Source organism: Columba livia, chromosome Z (assembly GCF_036013475.1).
Source record: "Columba livia isolate bColLiv1 breed racing homer chromosome Z, bColLiv1.pat.W.v2, whole genome shotgun sequence".
Classification (NCBI taxonomy): domain Eukaryota; kingdom Metazoa; phylum Chordata; class Aves; order Columbiformes; family Columbidae; genus Columba; species Columba livia.
The window spans coordinates 30,573,225-30,597,799 of NC_088642.1; the positions used below are offsets into that span (position 1 = coordinate 30,573,225).

General features: G+C 36.9%; 1 protein-coding gene across 1 annotated transcript in view; it reads left to right on the forward strand.

Moving 5' to 3' along the window:
- The window catches only part of RGS7BP (regulator of G protein signaling 7 binding protein), a 44,031-nt gene extending 19,710 nt beyond the window's left edge, over positions 1-24,321 (forward strand). Inside the window, exons 3-6 of the mRNA XM_013370532.3 lie at positions 8,346-8,476; positions 19,272-19,419; positions 20,845-20,915; positions 23,327-24,321. Coding sequence (XP_013225986.2) covers positions 8,346-8,476; positions 19,272-19,419; positions 20,845-20,915; positions 23,327-23,418 — 442 coding nt within the window. The 3' untranslated portion in view covers positions 23,419-24,321. The remainder of the gene's footprint in view (positions 1-8,345; positions 8,477-19,271; positions 19,420-20,844; positions 20,916-23,326) is intronic.
- The last annotated feature ends 254 nt before the right edge of the window (positions 24,322-24,575 follow it).

A 24,575-nucleotide genomic window follows, 5' to 3' on the forward strand; every position in this document is an offset into this window, starting at 1 on the left:
ACTGTATCAAGCCAGTTTACTTCTGTTTTCATGGGATGTACATATATTCATACATAACATAGACATAGGGCAGAATTTGGTTAATTCATTTTCACTTAGAATTTGTCAAAGGTTTATTTTCCTTTAGCTTTTGAAGACAAGCAGCCTTCATTATATGTCTAGGTAGTTCTTTTAACTCATTATGGTTCAGAGCTATTATATATGGTCTATTTAGAACTTTTTTTGCAAAAAGATGTTATCAACCCCTTCAAGTAACTTAGGTATTCTGTTAACCAAAGATACATCAGTATGTATTTTTAAATGTTGATGATTGTAAAAGTAAAATGCTGCTCTCTTGAAAATATGTGACTAAAATTTCTAAGTTACATTCAGAATTAGACCATAATCTTAGTTCAGTTTTAGTTGTCTTAAATTTCAGTAATTTCAGTGGAACTGAATGCTGGACACCTGTCGGAACTCAAGAAAGCGTGAAGGTGTTTTTCTGTTGTAATCAACATTTTGGCAGTAAAATAAAATCGTCTATTTTGTAAAAAATTATCAGAATTTTAAGTGGAATTTTCACTCTTCACCTTTTCGTGTTAACGAGGGGCATTTTAGTCATGTTTTTTCCTGTATTTTAAAATTAGTATACAAAGAGCAGTGTTCACCTTTCTTCAGTATACCAGGTACTATATGGTTGGTGTAAGAGCTCCCCCTATAGGTTTTATTTTAAATATCATCTTAGGAAAATAGGAAGGAAAATAAATTCCACCTCTTGTCAGTGCTTCATAAACATACTCCGTTGAAAAACATGACCTGATTTTGAAAAAGCAGGACTTGGTGGAAGGAAAACCGTCAATTTTATGAAAATGTAATTTTATAAGTTTATTTAAGTTGTATTTATAAAAATTCATACATGTGATTTTAGTAGCAGCTTGATGAGCTGTGTAACTTAAGCTACTGTTTTATAAAGAAATAAACCAGCATTTTCTCTTTCCTAAGTATTTTTAATTCATGTAGATATCAGTGTTCTCAAACTGCAGAAATATGGCTTACACAGCAGTATGAGTTTCTCACCGACTGAGTAGTGTTCATGTCTTTGAATATGGACTTCCATCCTTTATGGCACCCTGGTGGTATAATATTCATGCGATAACAACAGAAATTCCTAGTAAGGAAAGGACAGAGTATTTCAAAGTGTTTAATATATAGCTATAATTTAACAGAGAGAAGAAAAAGGAAAACCAGAAACAAATGATCTGCCAGTTTTCCCTAGACATCAGCAATTGTTTCCAGGTCAAATAAGTAATCTTACAGTCCTCAGGATGGGAAATGTGGTTGTTAGTAGTAATAAGCTAACCATCTGGCTTTCATTCATACATAGTTTCTGTAATTAAAAACAAACCCAAAAAATCTCTGCATTCTCTTAGCTTTATTTGAAAAGCGAAGACTACTGTTTTCTAGTGAAATCAGGCAGGAGTGAAGCCTGATAGTTATTAAGCAATATGCCAGCTTGTATGTACCTATAGACTTCACCCTACGTGTGAAATATTTGCATAAGCACATGTGCACCCATCTCACCATCCCCCCCCCGTCATGTATGGGAACACGTGTGTCTTACCGCTTCACTGGCAAGAGGCTTTCTCAGAGCAGTAGAATTCCATAAATTCTGTCTTTGGTCCCTGCCACATGGGCCATTCATTTCATTAGTCTTGTGAAAGGCAGCAGTTGTCCCCTGACAGGTAAGTATCCCCAAGAAGCCACAACCTGTGTATCCAAATCCTGTAAATCAAAGAATCACAGAATAGTTGGGGTTGGAAGGGACCTCTGGAGATCATCCCCTCCAACCCACCTGCTAAAGCAGGTTCACCCAGAGCAGATCACACAGGAATGTGTCCAGGTGAGTCTTGAATGTCTCCAGAGAAAGAGACTCCACAGCCTCTCTGGGCAGCCTGTTCCAGTGCTCTGGCACCCTCAAGGTAAAGACGTTTTTCCTCCTATTCAGGTGGAACCTCATGTGTTTCAGTCTGTAGTCTGAACATTATCAGTACCTCTTTACTTCACAATGGATGCAGGAAGTGAGCACAATTCCTGTTCACAGCCTTGTGGCAGCTGCTCAAAAGCCAGCGATGAAAAACTGGTCTTTGGCTCATAGGCAGGTGCTCAGTGCTGTGCTTAGCTCTCATATGTCCAGCTGCCCATAAGCTGTTAAACAGCTCAGTTGGAAACATGATTTAGCACAGCAGTTCTATGAGATTGCGTTATATGAAATTTCTCTTTAACGTCAAAGTGATCTCCATAAAGAAATTGACTGGACTAACTGAGACAGAGGTAGCCTACTTTGGGGTGTAATAATATAAGTTTGCATTAACTTTTCTTTGTAAATTAAAACAAATTTGATTTATAGCTATTTAATAATAAACATACCATAATAAACATTCTGAAATTTACGTCTGTACTAGTTCCCTATTCAACATTTCTCGCAGCTTGACACTGAACATATAGAAAATTACTGAGAGAGGTGAAATTGATGACACTTCAAATAGAAATTTTAAGCCCATTACACAGAAGGTGCTTCAAGGATTATAAAATAAATCTTTATGTGCATTGGCGTCAGAGCATGTGGCTTTCAGAGGTGAAAATGAGGTCTATATACATGCTAGGAGAAAATTATTTCATTTCAAGCTAATGGAATTCTCGTGATCATTATTGCAATTCAACTCTAATTAAACAGTTTGAGACAATCAGTGAGGGTAGTGGCCTGGAAACGATTCTCATTGTATGAACTTTGGATAATTAAAAATATTTTTCTTGGATGTCACTGCTGTTAGTATGGATTTGCAAATGAGAGAAGAATTTTGCCTACAGTCCATTTATTTACAGGTACTTCATATCCTTGAAAAAAACAAGAATGGGTCAGAACATGAGTATATGATAGATCTTCCTAGTTTTATTCTCATGCTATTCATAAATATACAAGAAAAATATACTAGATTTACAGCAGAAAAAAAAAAAGTAAATTAAAATGCCTGTTACTGTGCTTTCCAGTTACTCTTTCAGCTCATTTCTGAATAGGAAGCTACTGATAAATTCAAATTGTCTTCTTAGCCAATCATCTTGTATATAATTGCTGTTGTTTTAGTCTGTACAATTAAAAATTCTGTAAGACCAAAAAAGTTTTAAAGAAGGGTTTTCACCATTTTTGCTTCTTAGAAATGAAATAGCCATATGAGGAAAATACTGTTTTCTTACACTTGTATATAGATCCTCAGTTTTTTTGCCAGAGACAGCTAGAAAGGAAGAAATACATTCAACCTTGTAAATAAAGTTCCTGTAATGCCCATGACTTCTAAAAAATCTTAACAATTTCTGCCATTTGAAACCATGCAGAGGAAACTAGGACAGCCATAATCCATTTTTACCTAAATCTGCTACAAGGAAATTATCTTCTCATGATACAAGTTTCCATGCTCCTCATAGTGATAGACTCATGGTTAAAGTATCCAACCTTTCAGAAAAGCTAGACAGATTCAGCTCTACTTGCACAACAGAGCAGGGTAGATCTGTAGCTCCGTACCAGAAAGGGCTCTCATCACTGATCAGAAGGTCATCATTACCATCTGTGGTGGCTTTATTTTGTGCAGGTTCCACTTTGCACATGAATGTTTCTGGGGCAGTGCCCTGCAGGTGGAATAGGCAAATCAGTGACTCATTTGCCCATCACTGGTTGTATAACTGTTTGTCTTCAGGACAGATGAAACCCTGCTCAGAAAGAAAAGTTTAGGCATTTAGGAAACTCAAGCAGAGACAGATCTCTCTGTTGGTAAGGATAGCTCAAAGGAAATTACTGTAAATGCACTCATGGGGAAGCAAGCTGGAACAGCAGGTGATGCACGTGATGGGAAGGAAGAAAAAAAAGCTGGGTCTGCATCTACTGCATTAATTTGGTGGTGCTGAACTTGGGAATAGTGTTGAATGCACAGGTAAGAATGTGTGACACTAGAGGTTATAAAACAATCTCATCTGTAAGCTAAAAGGTAGGACAAATCAGGATAGTGAAAGCCTCCAAGAGGCCATGTATTATCTAAATATGTATCGGATGGTTCTTAAATTTAGCTACCAGAGAAATAAAGACAGGTATATATAGACCCAAAGTTCAGAAAGTTTAAATACAGTTCCAGAGGAAGAAAACGTGGTGTGCTGTACTTTTGCTGTATTTGCCTAGTTGCTTGTTCGTGCTGTATTTGGCTAGATGAATTCTGTAAGGTTACATCTTCTCCTGGGACTGCCTTTTGTATCAAACATCAGAATCCTATTCTGCTGTAAGATTAATCCAATTTTGTAGTAACTCTTTTACAGAAAACATTGAAAAAATGAAGGAGTAGATTCTGGTGTTGAAAATACTGTTATAATTTGAAATAACAGTCTATCTCTGAAGAACTGCTCCTGATCTATATAAAACAAATTAAATGTATATCTGGGCAATATGTATTTTATCTTCTTTGGTTAATACTAATACAATTGTACTAAAAACTGTTCTTGCCATCTTCTGATTTGAAGAGAAATACTGTTAAATTTGTGGTTATTGTTTATGTAGAGAGAACAGTCCATCTCTAATGAGCAAATTGGTCACAGATATAATAACATCTGCAATTCATATAACAAATAGATTGGTTAAAAATGAAAGAAACAGCAAATTGCAAAAAATGTTAAGATTTAAGTTTTGTTAAACCAGGACTAGGTACTATGGATTAATGCAAGATAAAAAAGTACTAGATAGTTCATGCAAGGTAAAAAATATAAAATATTGTAATCTATAAAGTAGGACTTCTAGGTATCTTATGAGTCTGCAATTAAGTACAGCTTTTAAAAAATCACATTTGGTTTATCCCAAAATAATTGTATATACGTGTGTGTTGTAATGCTCTGTGTCTTCTACGCATAATTTCCAACATTTCAGTTCTAGCATTCTTTGTTATACTACTGTTTATGCAGTCACTAAAAGTATTTTATGGATCCATTTCTAGGAAATATGTGGTTTTATATGAGTTAAGGCTTTGACTCTTAATAAGCAAACAAAAAGTCAGGCCGCTAATTTCTCAGGAAAAATATTCAGTATCTTAAGGCTATCAAATGTTTTCCTAATTGGCATCACTGAGAATAGGATGGAATATAGGAAACCTCTGAGAAGACATCTTCAGGATATTGGGGCTGAAACCCTTTCTGTTCTGACACTATAGCTTTATTCCATATTTATGCTAAGATGCAGGAAATACCATATTGTGCATGGTATAATTTTTCAATAAACACAAACTTAACTTTAGAAGTAGAAAATTAGATGTGGCTTAAGAGACACGTACATACTATAGTCTAGCCAAAAGAAATAAAGCTCCTGTGCAGGCTTATTATCATGTGTGGTATTGCTCCTGAAGTAACACATACCACAGCAGTTGCAATTTGCTCTCCAGTCATTCATTTCCTGCATTTTTAGGAGGTCTACTTTGAAATGGATTGGCACGTGGGACTGATCTTCCTTTGTCTCTTCTGACTAAGTCGTGATTTCTTTTCAATCTTCAGTCTTTTCCAACCTTGTTAGGTTTTTTTGTTTGTTTGTTTGCTTGCTTTTTTGTTTTGGTTTTTTTTTTTGGCTGCATTTTTTGGTTGGTTAAGCATTCTTGGTTGTACAGCTTAACACTGCTGTAGTTTCTACCACTTTTTCTTGGCATGTACAAACACCCGTAGTCTTTTCTTCATATGCTATGGAAGTGCTAAGGTTGCTCTTTCCTTTTAGGAAGGTTCTCAACACTTCTATGGTTCGATTTGATTTCTGGTGTCCTTTGTGGGGACAGGAACCCTTAAGAACCTTGGAAAACCACACAGCTTCTTCTTTGTTGAAGGCAGATTGTGGCAAATCTTGGCATCAAATACTCCTTTGAAGTAGCACCTCCCTCCTGCCCACTGAGCCACATGCATCAGGGCCTATCTTATACTGGCCCTATTTTCTTACCCCAGGATACAACTAAGTATATACTTCCTTGACATCACTGAAATCTGTAGCAGAACTTACACAATTTCAAAACAACTTATGGTCTCCTTTGCTAGAAATAAGACTGAATCTCAAATGCAAGAATTAACAGGTTTTAGTATGCAGTAATCATTTGAACTGCACTTCAATAAGATTGTATCAGCACAAACTGAGAAGATTTTCCTTAAAATGAAGTTTTGAAGTTTTGGTCTTGACAAAAGGGCTTACCATTTCAACTGTACCCTGGATCTAGGTGTAAATAATAACCTCTTGTCTTAGGTCCGAAAGAACCTGTTTTACTAGTTCAAGTAGACGTTGCATGCTGTAGGACTCAAAGCCTTTGGCATGGATTTGTATTGAAAATTATTCAACCATAGCAGCCCAATCTAGTGCTGCTGCGAATAATTTATCAGGTAAGTTGCTTTGGTTTGCATAAGGAAATCCACAAGACTAGTTTTGTTTCATATATGGGAGGGTCTGTTGAAGCATCAGTTTAACTCAGGAAGTTCAAGCACTGTAAAGAATGCGAGCGATCTTTTCATTGTAAAAGCATCATTTCTATTATTCATAGGCTAGAAATCTGAAAGTGGGCTGAAAATTTTTTTTCATTTCTTAGTAGTATTATTTAGAAATGCCATTAGGTTCAGGTTATTTAGAAAATCAGGTTTCTGTAGTTGTTATAAAATCCAGTTTCGAGGGTTATCTTACCATTTAACATTGCTGTGTAGGAAATCAATAGCAAGAATGTCTGAACACGAAATGGCTGAAATCTTAACTCTTCAATCTTTGCACTTCCTGGCCTATTGAAAGTACATTTAGAAGGAGTGTTGAAAACCTTATTCTGAGGTGTAAGTGAGTAAATCACTTCTTAAGCACTTACAGAAAAAAGTTTAAATTTATAAGCATTATGTTTATGCCTGTGAAGCATTCTCAGCCTACAAAAGTGAGATTTAATGTGTGGACCTGTTGGAGAGGGGCCAGAGGAGGCCACTAAGATGATCAGAGGGCTGGAACTCCTCTGCTGTGAGGACAGGCTGAGAGAGCTGGGGTTGTTCAGCCTGGAGAAGAGAAGGCTCTGGGGAGACCTTATTGCAGTCTTTTAGTACTTAAAAGGGACCTGTAAGAAAGATGGGGACAGACTTTCTAGCAGGGCATGTTATGATAGGACAAGGGGAAATGGTTAAATGGTTTTAAACTAAAGGAGAGGAGATTCAGGCTAGACATGAGGAAGACTTTTTTTACAATGAGGGTATTAAAAAACAGGGTATTTGTAAAAGATGGACCCAGTTTGAAATCATGCTATTATCTCTGCAACTATGGACTGCCCATGAATGAAACTCTGATCACTTGAAAGGGTAGGGTACAGAGTTTCAAATGATTACCACTAGATGCCTCTCCCAGCTGTTTGTAAATTTTTGTGTAGTTGTAACATGTTGCCATAGTTAAATATACTGCTTTGAAATTGGATCCATCTTTTGGAAACACTCTGTACTGGCCAAGGTTGTCCAGAGAGGTGGTAGATGCCCCATCCCTGGAGACATTCCAGGCCAGGCTGGACGGGGCTCTGAGCAACCTGATCTAGTTGAAGATGTCCCTCCTCATGGCAAGGAGTTTGAACAAGGTGACCTTTGAAGGTCCCTTCCAGCCCAAACTATTTTATGATTCTATGATTTTACAGCCAGGCTCAAGAACTGGTTCCTGGATCTGGGTAAATTCTTCTCTTAGTGTCTTAAGCAATTAATTGGAGGGGTAGGATTACTCTTGATTTCAGTTTTTGTTTTCAAGTTTATTACTACTTTTCTGAAAACAATTCTTGAGCATCCCATTCTCCTCACAGTGCAGTATCACTTGATTACTAATTTAAACACGGGGTGGGTGGGAAAGAAATTCAGGCAGAAAGTATAGAACCAAAATAATACAACTGACTTGTTTCTGATGAGAGTGTCTTCAAAGTACGGTTGATTATGCACCTGCACCAGGACCAATAGTAACTGGAACTGGATGGTAAAATAACCCTTTAATGTACCAGAAAATACTTAGCCCAAGCTTTTAAAAAGGAGAAGATATCTCAGACACTTACTTACCACTTTTCCAAAAATATACAGAGGAGAAGACATGAAATCTTACGAAGACCACCCAAGTTTAGCTGTTTCAAGTCTAGAGCTTTATAGAGCTAGAAAATTGTTTGTAAACAGAATTTGGTAGAAACAGGGTTTTTATCATATACACATAGCTTAATGAAACAGATTATTATGTGTTTGCTTGCAACAGCAGGGAAGTGGATTTGATGACCCTCTCTTCCAGTCCCATTCCTAACTAAAATTTTTCTCTTTTACTGCAGCCCAGAAGATGGTGAAATTCATCCTGAAATCTGTAGACTATACATCCAGTTACAGTGTTGCTTAGAAATGTACACAACAGAAATGCTCAAGTCCATATGTCTGCTAGGATCACTGCAGTTTCATCGGAAAGGTATTGAATTGCACAAACATACAGATCCTGATTTAAAAAACCAAAACAAAGCAAAACAAAAAAGTCTTTATAGGACGTGCATGGATATTCATGAAAGACAAAGCACCAAACTGTAGAATGAAGTATTCCACTGAAGCTTTTCAGCTACTGAAATAAAGCTGTATTCCTATTTCGTTATAATTGTTGTTACAGAAATGTGCCATATCAGGCATGTATCACTAATGCCCTTGTAGATTAGAAGTCTGAATATTTCTTTTTTTAAAATAGCGGTCCCATATGTTTTAGCTGTCGGTCAAATCAGTAAGAAGACTATCTCAGTCACTTTATTAGGTGTATTTTTTGAGTGTGATATTTGAAGGCACTTGGTGGAGCAATATGACATGGTTTTAGTACTAAACTCATTCTTTACTATCCCTGTTATTTATCCAACAATGCTAGTTTATAGCAAAAGACAGATAAACATAGTTAAAAAGCTGCCAAACTCTGTAAAACTAGATACTAGATTCAGAATTGAAATCTATGTCATAGAGTATTTTTACCCACAAAGTAGATGTCCTTGCTTCAGTGAAAATGCATCTATCCAATGATTTCGTATTTGATTAGACACTTAACTAAAGGAAGATGGAGAAATGCCGATAATTTTGTTAATTAGGTTACTTAGTAACCTCATTACTCAGTGACGGTACACACTGATTGGGACTCTATCTGTGCTCGTTGTAAATGCTCTTTCTGCAGATAATATCTCATCAGAATATACTAGGTAAAGACAAGACAGAGTTCTGTAATGAGCTGTAATGAAGGCCTTGTAATGAGCCTTATATATTTCCTGCCCTGCTGAAAGATCCCGTAATGTATTTTTCACATCTAGCTATAGGATACAGCCAAAGCCAGTCATATTTTTATTATTAAAATAAGAATTAGAGTTTTATAATTGCTCAGTTGAACTTCTCAGTCGTTTTCTCAAGTCGAAATCTTTAAAATAGGAAAAAGCAGAATTAGAGAGCCATTGTATAACAACATGCCAGTACCTGCTAAAATTAATCATCGTTTTTATAAGATAGATTGTACTGCAGTTCCTTTCATTGGTTACAGTTGTCAGACCACCTTCTGTAATCATAGAAAGAAAGTAGCTTGAGGTACCATCGATAACCCAGATACGTCTTGTCTCTCCCTCTTGGCTCTGTATGTAATCCAAATTAATAACTTAAACTCAACATCAAACTATTAGATGTCTAAAGTTGGATAAGATGAAATACAGCATTACAGTATGGGCCAGCTTAGTTCCTGTTCGGCAATACTTTTGATACACGTTAGTTCCTCATCTCACCATAGAGAGAGTCATGGTAGCTATTCTGCTATTGCTAAATATGCTGTATGCATATAGATAACCACATTGGCTCTAAGTTTCTGTGACATTCTTTAGGAAAATTTATTAATAGGCAAAAATTAATCAGAGGGATTCAAATAATTTCAATTTTGGAATTTAGCCAATAGAACATTGCTCTTGTATATTAAATACTTGGTATTTACACCACCTAGAAGTGTTGTAAAGGCATCATGCGACAGGTTACATGTTAAGTATTTTTTCACAGTGAAGGTAGTCATATACGAGAACAGGCATCCAAAGAGGGTGTGAAATCTCCGTCTTTGGAGATACTGATCGCTAAAACAGCTCTGAGCAATCAGATGCAAGTTGGCCCTGCTTTCAGTGGGGTGTTAGGCTAGATGACCTTACAACCTATTTGTTCTTTTTCTGCCAGAACATACTATTTTCCAAGGAGTAGAATGAACCTGTATATTTCTTTAATTTCTTTACTTACAGAGAATGGTACTGCAGTATAGGCAAAGTGCATAAATTTATCTCTAGGAATGAAAGAGATGGTAATTTCACCATTATATGGCATATTGTGCTGTTGCTAGTATATAGCTTTTTCACTTTTTCACCTGGTTAGTTTTTCACTGGTTTCTCACCAAATGTCCATATTAAAAAATAAAAAATTAAAAAAAAAAAAGTTTTCCCTTTGTAGAAAGATTACTACCCTTAGAAATTTAGCTTAATTCTTAAATGTCTGTTGTCTGATGTTCTTGCTGTGTTTTGAAGCTCGTTTTTGAAGGTAACATTTTCCATGTGGATGTAATGTTTTCCATTTTCTAGTCCTTTTACCTGCTGGGTAAGTGATTTGTTAGGTTTTTAAATCTCCCATGGGATTTCACGTATTTATGTACTTACTTGGAAGCCATCAGAGATTCAAGTAGAATGACATCCAGGCTGTTCTAAGCAACCTGCAGCTAATAAATACTAACGTGGGTAACTGGTATCATGACCAGACATTATCAAACAAACTGTAGAACTGATAAAGCTAAGGCAGTGGGCTCATGCTGATGCTCTTTTTCCAAGAGAAATTCAGCCAGTGCTCCCTGCTGGGAAACAGGTGCTCTTTAGTGAAACATCACACTATGGTTTGAAAGGCTGAGCTCTGGGTATTTTCACTGACTTTTGCAGTACTGGTCTTCTCATCTCCCCTTATCTTTTTGTTCTACTGAACGAACATTCCTATATATACTGCATAGTTCATATCAAGCTTCCTGTACAGAAATTTCTTGCCTACTTACAGTGCTTTAGAATAACTTACTACTGTCAGACAATCTCTGCTAGAAAAGTCAGTCGGTTATTTCTTTGAGATATAACAGTGGCAGTCTGGCCAAAATCCATAAATATTTCCCGCTGTGTTGTGCAGTAAATAAGCTGAGGTAAGTGTTTCCACTGATTTGGGTGTTTTTCTAAGATACACACACCACAAAACCCCAGTGTTGAATCTACATTATGTTTGCAGAGTTCAACATTTAGAAAGTTTCAAAGGACATAATGAAACATGCCCAAGTAGCCTTAATTCAGGCTTTTTGTAGTTAGTCTGTTCAAATTGTTCAGTGTTCATACATTGCATTATGCACAAATCTGTTCTAAAAGCATAATTCTTCTGTTCCTCAGACCTTTCTCAGTAACTCCTGCACTGATGGGATTATCTTCGGAACTGCCTCAAGTAGTGAGGTAGTAGCAGAAGGAACAAAGAGAGATTAAGCTAAAGATTGCTAATTTAGAATTTGAGATTGCAGTTACTTTATGCACTGCTGCAGTGTTTATAATTTTTCAGTAGCTTCGTTTAGAGCTGAGTGCAAAGAGTCTCTGGGTTGAGCAATCGGTTAGAAATCCTTTGTCAATAACTATTTTGAGGACCTGTGTTTGACCAACTTGGATAGAATCACGTGAAAACTTTGGGCAGGTATAGAGTCCAGTTTTCAGGGCAGCACTGTGAGAAACTCTCTTGTGTCTTCATGCTGTTTCTAATACAATGGCTTTAAGGATCTTCCTGTCTGTTCTGTCATAGCCAGTACCTTTTGGGGGTGACCACAGCAAATACCTATGGGAGGGTGGCAGATAGGGCAGAGAGCAGCTCTTGTTCTGTCTCTTCCAGCAAATCTTCTGAAGCTTCTCACTGCATTTGTTCACCTAGTTTTCTTCTGCATCACTGTCACACTCTGGCAGAACTTCTTTGGATAGCATCATTTTTCTCAGACTTTGTCAAGCAACAGATGAGTTCACTTACCTAAGACCTACAGCTTCTCCCTTTATCTTGGTTTTGCTTTCTTTGTTCCCCTCTATCATTTGCATTATATAGCTTTGTGCCTTAGGCAGAAGTGTCAAACACAGTTCTTTAACCTAGCAATACCTCTTAAAAGTTGAATTGGAGTTTCATGGAATGTAAGATATTCTGAAGGAGCTTAGGTACCTCTCTGAAGTGTTTACAAAATTCAGTTCTAATTCCATGAAGTGTTATTTGTCTACTTTACTGATATTGCATGGTCACAATATTGATTAAATAAACAAATCCTGGATTAGCTAGCAACATCTTAGAAGAAGTAGTCAGCATATTTTCTCTCCATGGAAGCTGCTGGATATGATTACCCATTTTCAAAATTAATACTGAGGTTGTCACAGTCCCACATTGAGAAAACCCAGAACTGTCACAACATTCTTAAATGCACTCCAGCATACATTTCTGTATTCAGCCACAAGTATTTTGGGATCGTATGTTTTCATTGATACTTTTTAAAGAACTTAATTGCATTTTTAATGTGTAAACATTTTAGATGAAAGAGCTTTTCTGATTCATATGTCCACAATCATAATATAATCCTTTTGTTGTTAGGAACTGTAGATTATTGTTGTTGTTGTTGTTGTTGTTGTTATTATTATTATTATTATTATTATTATTATTATTATTATTATTATTATAGCATGTCACTGTTTTTAATGTGTAAACATATTAGATGGAAGAGCTGTTCTGATTCATATATCCACAATCATAATATAATCCTTTTGTTGTTAGAAACTGTAGATTATTGTTGTTGTTGTTGTTGTTGTTGTTGTTGTTGTTGTTGTTATTATTATTATTATTATTATTATTATTACTACTACTATTACTATTATTATTATTATTATTATTATTATTATTATTATTATTATTATTATTATTATTATTATTATAGCATGTCACTGTGGTGGTGCACATTAATGAAATTTAATGTCTATACGTGTTTACATAGAAACCATAAATTTCTTAGGATCATCTACAGATATAATTGGTTTGGTTATGAAATTACATATATCAGAAAATATTTTTTTAAACTCTAAATAGCAGATTGCACTTATTCTATTAGCTAGCTATGCAGCATTTGAGCAAAGTACTCGTTTTAGTAATTAAGGGAGTAGGCCCATATAACAAATCAAAAGCAAGAGGGGACAGGTAAAATAAACTGGAAGTGTTTTCCAAAGTTCAAAACATGCTGTAAAAGTAGTTAAAGCTACCTTGTCAAAGAAGTGCGACATTGGAAAGTGATAGCCATTTATGCCAAGTCTGAAAAAAATAACTCATAGTTCATGTGTAATTATAAGAATATATTCTTGTGGTTGAGAATCTGTTCAACCTTGTATATTGTTTGAAACTTGTTGAAAAAGAAGCATACACACATGGAGAGGTAATTTATGCTGTCCATTATTTACACATAGCTCTAGTAATTTTAAAAGAATTTGAATCAATGTATGGGAAAAAATGAGTCCGCAATATATTGGATTCCCAGAATCTTGCAGTTTCTTGTATGAAATGTTCTCAAAATCTTACTCTTTCTTGTGTCTTTTTTTTTTCTAAATGATATCTTTATACATTAATTTCTCAGAATAAAATGCAAAATGCTTTAATGCTTGTTACCTACATATTGTTTATTTTTACCACAAGCCTATTTGTAAGCCCTGAAGAAAGAAGTACAGCTCTACCACTGTAAATAGAGATATGTGCACCCCATCCGACATCCTGGAATGTCCTGAGTTGGAAGGGACCCACAAGGACCATCAAGTCCAACTCCTGTCCCTGCACAGGACAACTCCACAGTTCACACCACAGGTCTGAGGGCGTTGTCCATTCTCTTCTTGAACACTGTCAGACTTGGGGCCGTGACACCTCCCTGGGGAGCCTGTTCCAGTGCTCCACCACCCTCTGGGAGAAGAACCTTTTCCCAGTGTCCAACCTAAACCTCCTCTGGCACATCTTCCTGCCATTCCCTCGGATTCTGTCACTGGTCACCAGAGAGAAGAGATCAGTGCCTGCCCCTCCTTCTCCCCTTGTGAGGAAGCTGTAGCCATGATGAGGTCTCCCCTTAGTCTCCCCTTCTCCAGGCTGAACAAACCGAGTGACTTTAGCCAGTCCTCATACAGCTTCCTCTCCAAACCCTTCAGCAGCTTTGTACCCCTCTTCTGGACACCCTCCAGTAGCTTTATATCTTTTTTTATCCAGTGGCACCCAGCACCGCACACAGTGCTCCAGGTGAGGCTGCACCAGTGCAGAGCAGAGCGGGACAATCACCTCCCTTGCCCAGCTGGCAATGCTGTGCTGGATGCACCCAGGACACAGTTGCCCTCTTGGCTGCCAGGGCACACTGTTGGATCATGTTCAACTTGCCATAAACCAGAACTCCCAGATCCATCCCTACAGAGCTACTTTCCAGTCTCTCATACCCCATTCTGTATGTACAGACAGGGTTGCTGGGTCCCAGGTGCGAAATCCAGCACTTGCTCTTGTTAAAGTACATGTGGTTGGTGGCTGCCCAGTTTTCCAGTTTGTCCAGATTCCTCTTCAGGGCCTCTCTGCCCTTGAGAGTGTCAGTTGCTCCTCCCAATTTTGTGTCATCGGCAAACTTACTTAGCATTCCCTCCAGTGTTGTGTCCAAGTCATTTATGAAGACATTGAAGAGCACTGGCCCTAAGATGGATCTCTGTGGAACCCCGCTAGTGACTGGTCGCCAGCCTGACATAAACCCATTTACTAGAACTCTTTGAGCCCAGCCGATCAGCCAGTTGCTCACCCACTGCACCATGTGCTTATCCAGCTGGGTGCTGCACATCTTGTCCAGGAGGAGACTGTGAGAGACAGTATCAAAGGCTTTACTGAAATCCAAAGAGATCGTATTGACAGGCTTCCCTTGGGCAACTAGATGGGTAGCCTTGTTGTAGAACGAAATTAAGCTTGTTAAGCAGGACTTTCCCCTCATGAACCTGTGCTGGCTGGGACCAGTGACTGTGTTGTCATTCAGATGTATAAACATAGCTGAGGGCAGAATGATACCAGCACTAACAAGAGTGGTAGGTGCCTGCATGTTTAGGTAAAAAAGAGAAGGATTGAATCTTATGGGGAAATCATGTGTGCATACTATGGACAGAAAATATTAGGCTTTTGTGACATAAATTCAGACTGAACTCATCCCTGCATTGTTGGTACATGAGAATGATAGCAAATCACAAGTAACTGTGTATCATCTACCACGTAAGAAGTTCATACCATTATTGTTCTTTTTCCAGTATGTGTTTTGTGATAACAACAGATATTTCTTTAAAATAGTAACTAAAAGCCTGTGATAGCTTGTATTACAGTTTATAAAAATAAATCCTCAACTTAGTGAAGGGATTTTTGTTTTACTTGGCTTTGTTTACATTACATGTTATTTAGAGTTTTGAAGGAGAAAGGAAGGATTGTTTAATGGATGTGTTGTGATTTTAGCATTCTATTTAAAGACTGGTAGATAGGTGTAATTACTTACACATATTACTTACACAAGAGGGATAAGATGCATGAGGGAAGAGAACCACACAGGTATGGAGGAACAAGCGCTTAAAAAATCCAGAGAATCACCCGTTCTTGTGTGGACACTGCGAAGAGGCCAAAATGAATAGAACAAAAGCAAGCATGGAAGGAGGAAAATACAATCTCTACCATAGACTTGTTTCTTTTGCATTTTTCTTAATAATAGTATTTCCAGTGAGACAACTTCTGAGTTCTGCAGGTCCCAAGTGTAAGTCAGAAATGAACTTCATCAGGTTGTTAGCCATATTTGCCACATTTCTTTTTTACTTCTTACGCGATTCTTTCCTATTCCCCTTTGTATGTTCTACATTTAATTTACTTTAGCTGTGACCTATAGCTTGTGCATTTACCCTTAATTGCCAGGTTAGAAGTCTGATGCAAATGCTGCCTTCTTTTTTGAGAGAGGGTTTCTCTCAGCTTTGTTAAATTTTGTTATTCCTCTTAAAGATCTTTCTAGTTCATCTGCAGTGTAGCCTATCTAGCTCTGAGGGACCTGTAACAGATTTCTTTTTTTCATTATGAAATTTTCTCTGGGAAACAGGTGATGACTAAGAGCAGGTACACAGCGCAGCACAACAGAAGCACATACAGATAACCACAGAAGCAGTAAGGAGCACAACAGGTGGGACACACGAAGACCAGTGGCCACAGATGATATATGTATCCTTACTGAACTGATCATTTGCTACCCTCTTATTTATTCTCATGCAAGTTTAATCTGCAACATTATTTAATTCAGTGAATTTAATATCATACCAAAGGCATTTTCTGCTTGTTAAAAAAGAAGACAAAGAGAAGACAAACTCTGTCTGGTCCACTGGCAGGAACAAGTGACTGTGGATGCCTCTGAAAACACCGTGCATGATCAAGCTCCAACTGAAATTAATGAAAGTCCACAACCTAAATTGAAAGTAAAATTCAGGGTTCAAATCTCTATTTTAAGAATGTGTAGTACGAAAGATATCCTTACCCCCACAAGAAGGATGAGAAGATTGAAGAGCTTTTGTTTCTCTGCGGGCTGTGTAGTAGACATGTCATATACGTTATTATTCAAGCAAAGCCTTTATTATTAGCTGTTTTCAAGTGATTATTAGCTGTTTTCAAGTGACTGAGCAGATGCTCTGAAATTCAATAAAGGCTTCATGAATTGTTCACAATACAACAGAATTACTGGTTAAAAGCTATTTCAGTTGAAATCTGTGCTGTTCATTCTGTTAAATCTGCAAGAGCTTGCCTTTGTGCTAACAAGAAGAATGTTACAGTTTCAGTGCTTCTTGTTCTCAAGTTGTGAAAAAGAGCCATTTACTTTTATTTCATCTTCTATTGTTATTGTTTCCATTGAAACACTTTTCACATCCCTGAAGGATACATCTATAGACAGGGTTGTTCTTGACAGCATGTCACCAAAGGCCAGGTCAGATTTCCAACATAACATTTCAAAATAATGGGAGAATTAACTAATACCTGGTTCCAGCAATAACACCTTGTGATATCAGTGGCAAATTAGATGGTTTCCCTGGGGCAACCCTCTTTCACAAAGAAGGGATAAGTGAGATATTGGTTACAGTGTCTTGTGTTATAGGCTTCTTATAATGGAAAAGATGAAGTGTGCACAAATTAACAATTTAAATTGTATGATATTTACTACCTTAAAGTAACAGCATACTCTGCAGTTAAGAACTAGAAAAAATTGCAAGTGGTACAGAGTAAAAGCTATCTGGGAAGTAGGCTTAGGCTGCTGTTCTACAAGCAATTGAGTCAGAATAATGACTTGTTATGAACAGAAAGATCTTGATCCCTTCCTCTCCATCTCCCCTCCCTCATCATGCCTTCACTTCTTCCCTTCCACTGCATTTGGCAGTGATCATCCTCCTCCTCGTCTTGCACTTGCTCTGGAACATGTCGTGTTGTTTACTGACCTGACTTAAATCACTGCAACATCAGAAAACTTAAACATTTTACTTTTCCTATTGTTGAAGTAATCTTCTACCATTTGATGGGTTAAAGTGCCTACCTGAGGGATCTTGCGAAGCACAAGTTAGCAGTGGATGCCAAAGTAACCAGCAGAGAAGGGACACAGGACATAATTCTTTTATAGATTATAAACTTGATATGTGAGATCATGCAGTCTCTTGGAATCATAGCTAGATGACTTTGCTGGGGGGAAGCAGGGAAAAGGGCTTCCTACCAACTTTAAAGAGTAAGGAAAACGTCTGGCAAGGATTTTCTGTAATTTAAGTAATGTCTAGTTTGACATTCAGGCAAATAGCTAAGAATATTTTTTTTCAGCAAAGGAATAATTTACCAGAATACAACAATGTAGAGAATCTGCCAAAAAAAAAAAAAAAAAAAAGAGTTCCTTAAGATCCAGAAACTTCTAGTTTAAAAAAAACAAGGTTACAAGCCTGATAACAGAGATACTTACTTGTGATGTGGAAGAGCAATATAGCATGATCTGCAACCTTGGTCTCTAGTGTACCAGAAGAATGGGCTAAATGACCACTACTTTATTAGCTGTTCTTGTTCTTCCTGTTCTTTGTCAAACCTTATAGTGACTACTCAGGTTACTGATGTGAAAGTTTTTTGAATTGCAACAGTTTGAGATGAAAAAAATATTTCCTACTCAACTCCTTATACCACTGGTTTAAACATTCACTCTCTTTTTCTCTGTTTTTAGAAAGGTTTGGGGTTTGGTTTGGTTTGGTTTGGTTTTTGTTTGTTTGTTTGTTTGTTTTTTTCTGGGATTGTCTGCTTCATTTAAGGAGAACTCAGAGGGGGAAGAGCTTTTAACTTCTCGATAATGGGTCTGAGATGCACTCCAATTTGATTTTTTTCATTTAAATGTACTTGGTGCCAGGACTGTACGTGCCACTACAGAAAAGGAATACCTTCAGACAGCCCACAGGAGGTTTGCAACTTTGCCAAAAAACCCCACCAGTGCTTAACTCTCCTGCATGCTCCACTATCATGGGCCACATACTTTATCTCCCTGACAAAAGCTCTGGCAGATCTGTCAGGAAGCCCCCATTCAATTCCAACACCGCATTTCTTTTTCATATAGTGAGCGTGAATTAGGTAAGTGTAAGCATGGAAATTCTGAATACAATGCATATTGGACTGTGAGCGGTTGCAGCTATGTATTGCTTTTAAAATGTTGAAGTAAAAAGCTGCACATTTTCGTCTTTTGTTTTCCCTTAGTATTGCTGTAATTACAGTGTTCTTTAGTGTCAAAGATTCTCAAATTGCTTTCAGAATGTATGCTCTATTTTCTGTACTTGTTTTGTTCTGTTTTGTCCTCTGGCTCTTATTTTTGTGTCATATGTGAGTCACTGGAGTTTAACTGAAACCTTTCATAATACTGTGTAAAATTCTACAGGTGACACATGCTTGCATGGGTCTTCTCTTAGTTTTGTTTAGTATCAGCACTGATTAGCAGATTGGTGTGGTCTACTCTCTTTATGAACAGTTCTTCCTCAGAGTTTGCATTCACCGCTTCCTTCATTTATATAGTGCAAGATCAGGCTCAAAAACATCAATTACATAATCTGAGTACACAACTTAATAAATAATGGGGGTATATGTTTTGTTTAAATATTTTAAAGGAAAAGAACCTTGTGCCCCACCCAAGATCCTAGATACTAAAGTGGAGGAGAGTTCTGAAGTACCTATTTTAGAAGACACATCGTCATCACCAACAGATATTCAACAGCATTTATGGCAGGTTTCCACAGATATTGAAAACACTGACAGGTATGTGTAGCACTTCATTCCTAAACAAAACAAATTTCTGTCTACGGTTTATTTAGTTTTTTCCAATTAGGCAGCCAGTGTTGCTACTATAAAAGGCATTAGTAAATCAAATAATCTGTTAGCATTTCTGTTACATTTAATGCATCTGAGAGCAACTCCTGAAGGAAAGACGGAGAGAAGTGACATCCTTAATTACGCTGCTTGCCAGAGGGTAGTTGTTAAAAACAAAGTATGGGAAACGAGGCTGCTAGTGCACCGGGTTCTCTGAGAGAGGCAGCTTATGTCTCATCTTCAGTGGTTTCTGATTTTGTATGTGAAATCTGCTAGCCTATGGTTCTGGTTTCATAAATCAAAAGCACAGAATCTAGTTCATTTGTTTCTGCCCATAGTTATCAATGTGGAAGTCTTAGGAGGGGAGGGGAACATCATCCACAGGTTTGGACTACTTTTACTCTCTTAACTGTGCAGCTGAAAGGCAAAAATGAGAGCATGCAGTAGGGAGCAACCTGATTGCCAACGTTTCTTTGCCAAAAATACCTGGTTTTATGGCTTTAATTATTTAGCTACTGCTGCTGAGATTTTAATGGTTACCATGTTTATTTATATAAAATGAAGTTCTATGCTACTGAAAGATTAACTTGGAGAATAGAACAGCAATTTATTATTAGTCATGCCGCTTCATTTCTAAGAACCGTTTTGTATGTAGATGAATGAGTCAAGACCACATTGTTTTTAAATCCTGAAAGGCTTAAGACATAACAACCCTGCACACAGAATTGCTAGTCTGCCATCTATCTATAAAACAGGAACCTTTTTGCAACTTCTTGCTTCTCAAAATATATCCAAATGTAACTTGCTTTGTGAGATGGTATTTTGTTATCATATTTTCTGTCTTCTGCCTTGTAGAAAATTTTGTGCCAGAGTCCTAAGAGGGGTGAGAGTGACAGCTCTGTTTCTGAAATTTTCATTTAATGTGCAGGGAGCTTAAATGTCGGGGATTTTAATTTCCTTTTGAACAATGAAATGCATTCATGGCACAAGATATGAAATGCTGATAAAGAGTATTAAGTTGACATTAGTACTTGCTTGTGCTAATTTTAAGGCATGTGTACTTCGCCACTAGGATCACTTTGTGCCCATCAACTCGCTTAGTATGGAATACACAAGTGCCATATTAGATGATAAATTTGGACCAGATTCAAGTAGTTAATATCAGGTGGGCTTAAAAGTGCTCCCTGATCAAATCTACTGCCTTTTATTGTGATGTGCTTCTTCTGTTACATGTATGTGAACCAAATGCTTGCCCAATAGGTTTTTGTATTTATTGCTCCATTATTTCAGCATATAAAGGTATACTGTGAGCCATTCCCTATTCATTTTTCAACTGCTGTTCCATTGTATCTCTTTCAACTTTTGTTTCCACAGAGATATGAGAGAAATGAAAAACCTTTTAAGTAAACTCAGGGAGACTATGCCTTTACCACTGAAAAATCAAGGTAGGTTTTGTATTTTCTTTCTGTAGGGAAAATTAAGATAATGAAAGGTTTTGCCTTCTACTAGATAAAAAAATCTAGTGTTGATTTATAGAAGTTATAAAAAGAAAAATCTGTGTGAAATCTCTTCCCTACTGATTAAGTTGAGCCAGAATTTGGTATGTGAACTTTGGCCTCTCGAGTTTCATATGAGGTATTCTGGAATTTTGTAGATACGGCGTCTATAGATAAAATAATAGACTTTTCAAGGTGACATGAAGGCAGCAGCACAACTAATCCCTGTGTCAGGAGGCATTCTTTTTCAAAGGTAATGAAGGTACAAGTTGCACAGACTGTGATAGGGATCCTGCTTAGTAATGGGGTGTGCTTTACCCTTGCAAGGCTTGTAACTGCTGTGACATGACACTGACTCTGCAGAAAAGATTCTTGCCTTGAGTCTGCTAACAAGCCTGCTTTTCCCGGGGACCAGTCATAAGGCACTATGTACCAATGCACAGGGGGACAGTATCTCCATCCTGTGCATATATTTAGCAATTTGCCTTCATTTTGTGAACCAGCAATGTTAAATTTTCCGTGTCTACAAGGACTCTTTTCACATGAACAACATACAGTGATACCCTTTTTGATTTCTTCTTAATAATGTGGATTTCTTAAATGCTGCGTAGTCTTTGCATAGTGTTATCTGATGAAGTCTAACGTGTCATAGATCTTGCCCAAAGTAACTGAGCAGTCAGTCTAGCATTCATCATAATATGGTAAGAGGTTAATATAGAACTGATTAATTGATTATACAAGTAAGAGTTTACAGCAGGATGGCTTGGTGGAAAACTATGTGAAAGGAGAAAGGAAATCGCTTATGATAAATTATACAGATGTACCGTTATAGAGACTGGAAAAATGCCAAAAACTCTATGCCTAGCCTAGAAGAAAGGAGCGTGGTGGAAATAAGGAAGGAGGAGACAAACTTGAGGGATGTAAAGCCTGTAGAAACTTGAGTTCAGAACACATACAGGCATACAGAATTATTCTCCACTGTCTGCTGTCTGCACTGCCCTTCAATACTGGCCAGAAAATCAGTGATCGTTGGTGCAGCAGGATAGGAAACATGTCAGTTAGAGTTCAAAAGCTCTGAGACGTGCCTCAGGACCAGGTAATCATAAATGGTGTTCTTGCAGCTCTCACAGATTCCAACTGTGGTCATAGTTTACAGGTGACCTCTGAGAATGGATGCCTCAGGAACGGACAGTCATACTCGTTAGTCATACAGCACTTAAATTTTTTTTAAATGTTCCAAGACCTTTAATTAGTTAAAGCTAGTTAACAGTGTAAATAAATAAACAAAATCCATTATAGGTAATTACAATGATCTGAACTACAGTTTTGCCATGTATATGAATTACAAGTACTGTTTAAGAGAATGATTATGAGACGAATGAATGCCATTGAATGAGCTCATCTTTACAGGACCTGATCATGCTCTCAGTAAATGAGTATTTTGGTGTTAATTTCAGTGACAGCCAGAATAGAGTTAAGGTTGCAAGCCCACAAAAGCTTTACGTAGTGTTACTGACTGCTCACAGAGCTGTTTTTTTGTATGGAATTCTCTTAAGTGACAGCAGGAAAGTTATTATGCTAAGAAATTTAGTTGATGAGGTTTGTAATCTAGAGTCACAACATTGAATGATCTCTTATCTATGTTACTGTAGTTAAGTATTTGTATTAGAGTACTGTCTCGAGCCTACAATCAAAACTAGGTCCCTGATGTAACCAGAATGGGAACATAATGAGGCATAGCTCCTAGCCTGAAACCGTGCCTGAATATGGCTCAAATTGGAAGTGAATTCTAAAGATTTTTCAGGATAGCTTGCTGACAGCGCATGAGTGAGTTAACGTAAGTATAGGCACTAATATGTACCTTTTGTATTAATTTAGAAGCAGTTAATATAAAAGGTAGAAAGCTAACCAGAAACAGAGTGAGGATATTGTGCTGTCATTCCCAGACAAGTGTTTTTTCTCTAGATGTGACAAGATATTCTAGTGTTGCATTTTTATATGGAAGTTCTCACTGATTTGCATGAAGATTTCAAGCTACTTATATTTAGGTTTCATTTGGGACCCTAACATTATTCATCCATGCAGTAAGGTCTCCCAGTACTAAAGATGGAATTTTATTTAGGTTTTTTTGTAGAAGTAGTATTCTTCTTGCCAAAATTTCTATTGTATTATCACGGAGATCGTGATAATTAAGATTGTAAGACTCTCATATACAAAATTCAGGTTATTATTTGCTTTATGCCTAGAAAAATGGGATCTGTTCCTTGATCATGTAGGTGCCGTTAGGACACAAAAATGATACAAACTCTGTGTGTGCATGTATACGTGCTTGTATTAAAATGTGTGGTTTTTCATCACAGATGATAGCAGCCTCCTAAACTTGACTCCGTATCCATTGGTAAGAAGACGAAAGCGAAGATTCTTTGGACTGTGTTGTCTTGTCTCAAGTTAGAAGACTAAGTACAGAGGCACAAAGAAAATCATGACTTTGATTAAACCACTGTTATTTGACCACTGAAAAGATGAACATTGCTACTCTTGATTATTAAGTACATTTTCTACACTAGCCTATTCCTTTTTCTCTTCTGCTCTATCCCACTTTTCAAAATAAGGGTTTTAATAGTTTAAGGTTATAGTGGTGAAAAAACAGCTGTGGAATAAATCTAGCATAACTAAGAATGTTTTTAAAACTTTTGAAAGTATGTTTTGCATGCTTACTTTCAGCCACGCAAAGACACATGAATTATGGTTAACCTATAATTTTAAAGTTTTTTATTGTTTGATCTGCAGCTAAAAGTTTGTGCATAGTACAGTACTCTTATTAGTATCATATTAAAATACTGCATCATATTCTAACAGTCTTTAAGCATAGAAAACTATTTAACAGCAAAAGTATTAAAGTTCTAAACCATTTAAATAATATTGTAACAGAATTTGCACAAAATCTCCAGTTGCTTTTTGTGCTTTCATTCATATTTAGTCTTCCACTGTATCTCAATTTAAAAACTTCATAGAAAAATATCTTAATTTGTGATACACAAACCATATATGAAAATACTTAGAACCTGTAAATACAGAGAAGTCATATCTACATACTGTACAATGCATAGAACCAACAGATTTCCTTTGAAGCCAGTAGGATCTCTATAAGCTTTTGGAAAAAATAAATAATTTATTAAAATAAGGTGTATTAAAATAAACAATGTAAAACACAACACAAACTCATTTTGTTTCCAGTAGAATTCAAAGCATGGTGTCTGCATCACTAAGTATTAACTCTTATAGGGCATGCCAGAATTATCTCAGATTGTAAGATATTAAACGTTTTACATTGTTAATAAATTTTTTATTTAAATGTTGTCTTCTTTCTAGTTACATTGCCAGAATGTCTTTTTGTTGTTGTTGTTTTGTTAGAGCATTACACAAAGTTTTGATAATTTTTCTATTTCAAGAAGTATGTTTGCAAAGACAGATAAAAACTTTTGATGACTCTATAAATCCTGAAATAACAGCTAGCAGTAGCAATAGCTATGAACAGGTCAGACTCATTGCACTGATTATTTCAGGATGATAGGCAAGAAATAAACTTGTGCTGGACTGCAACACTGC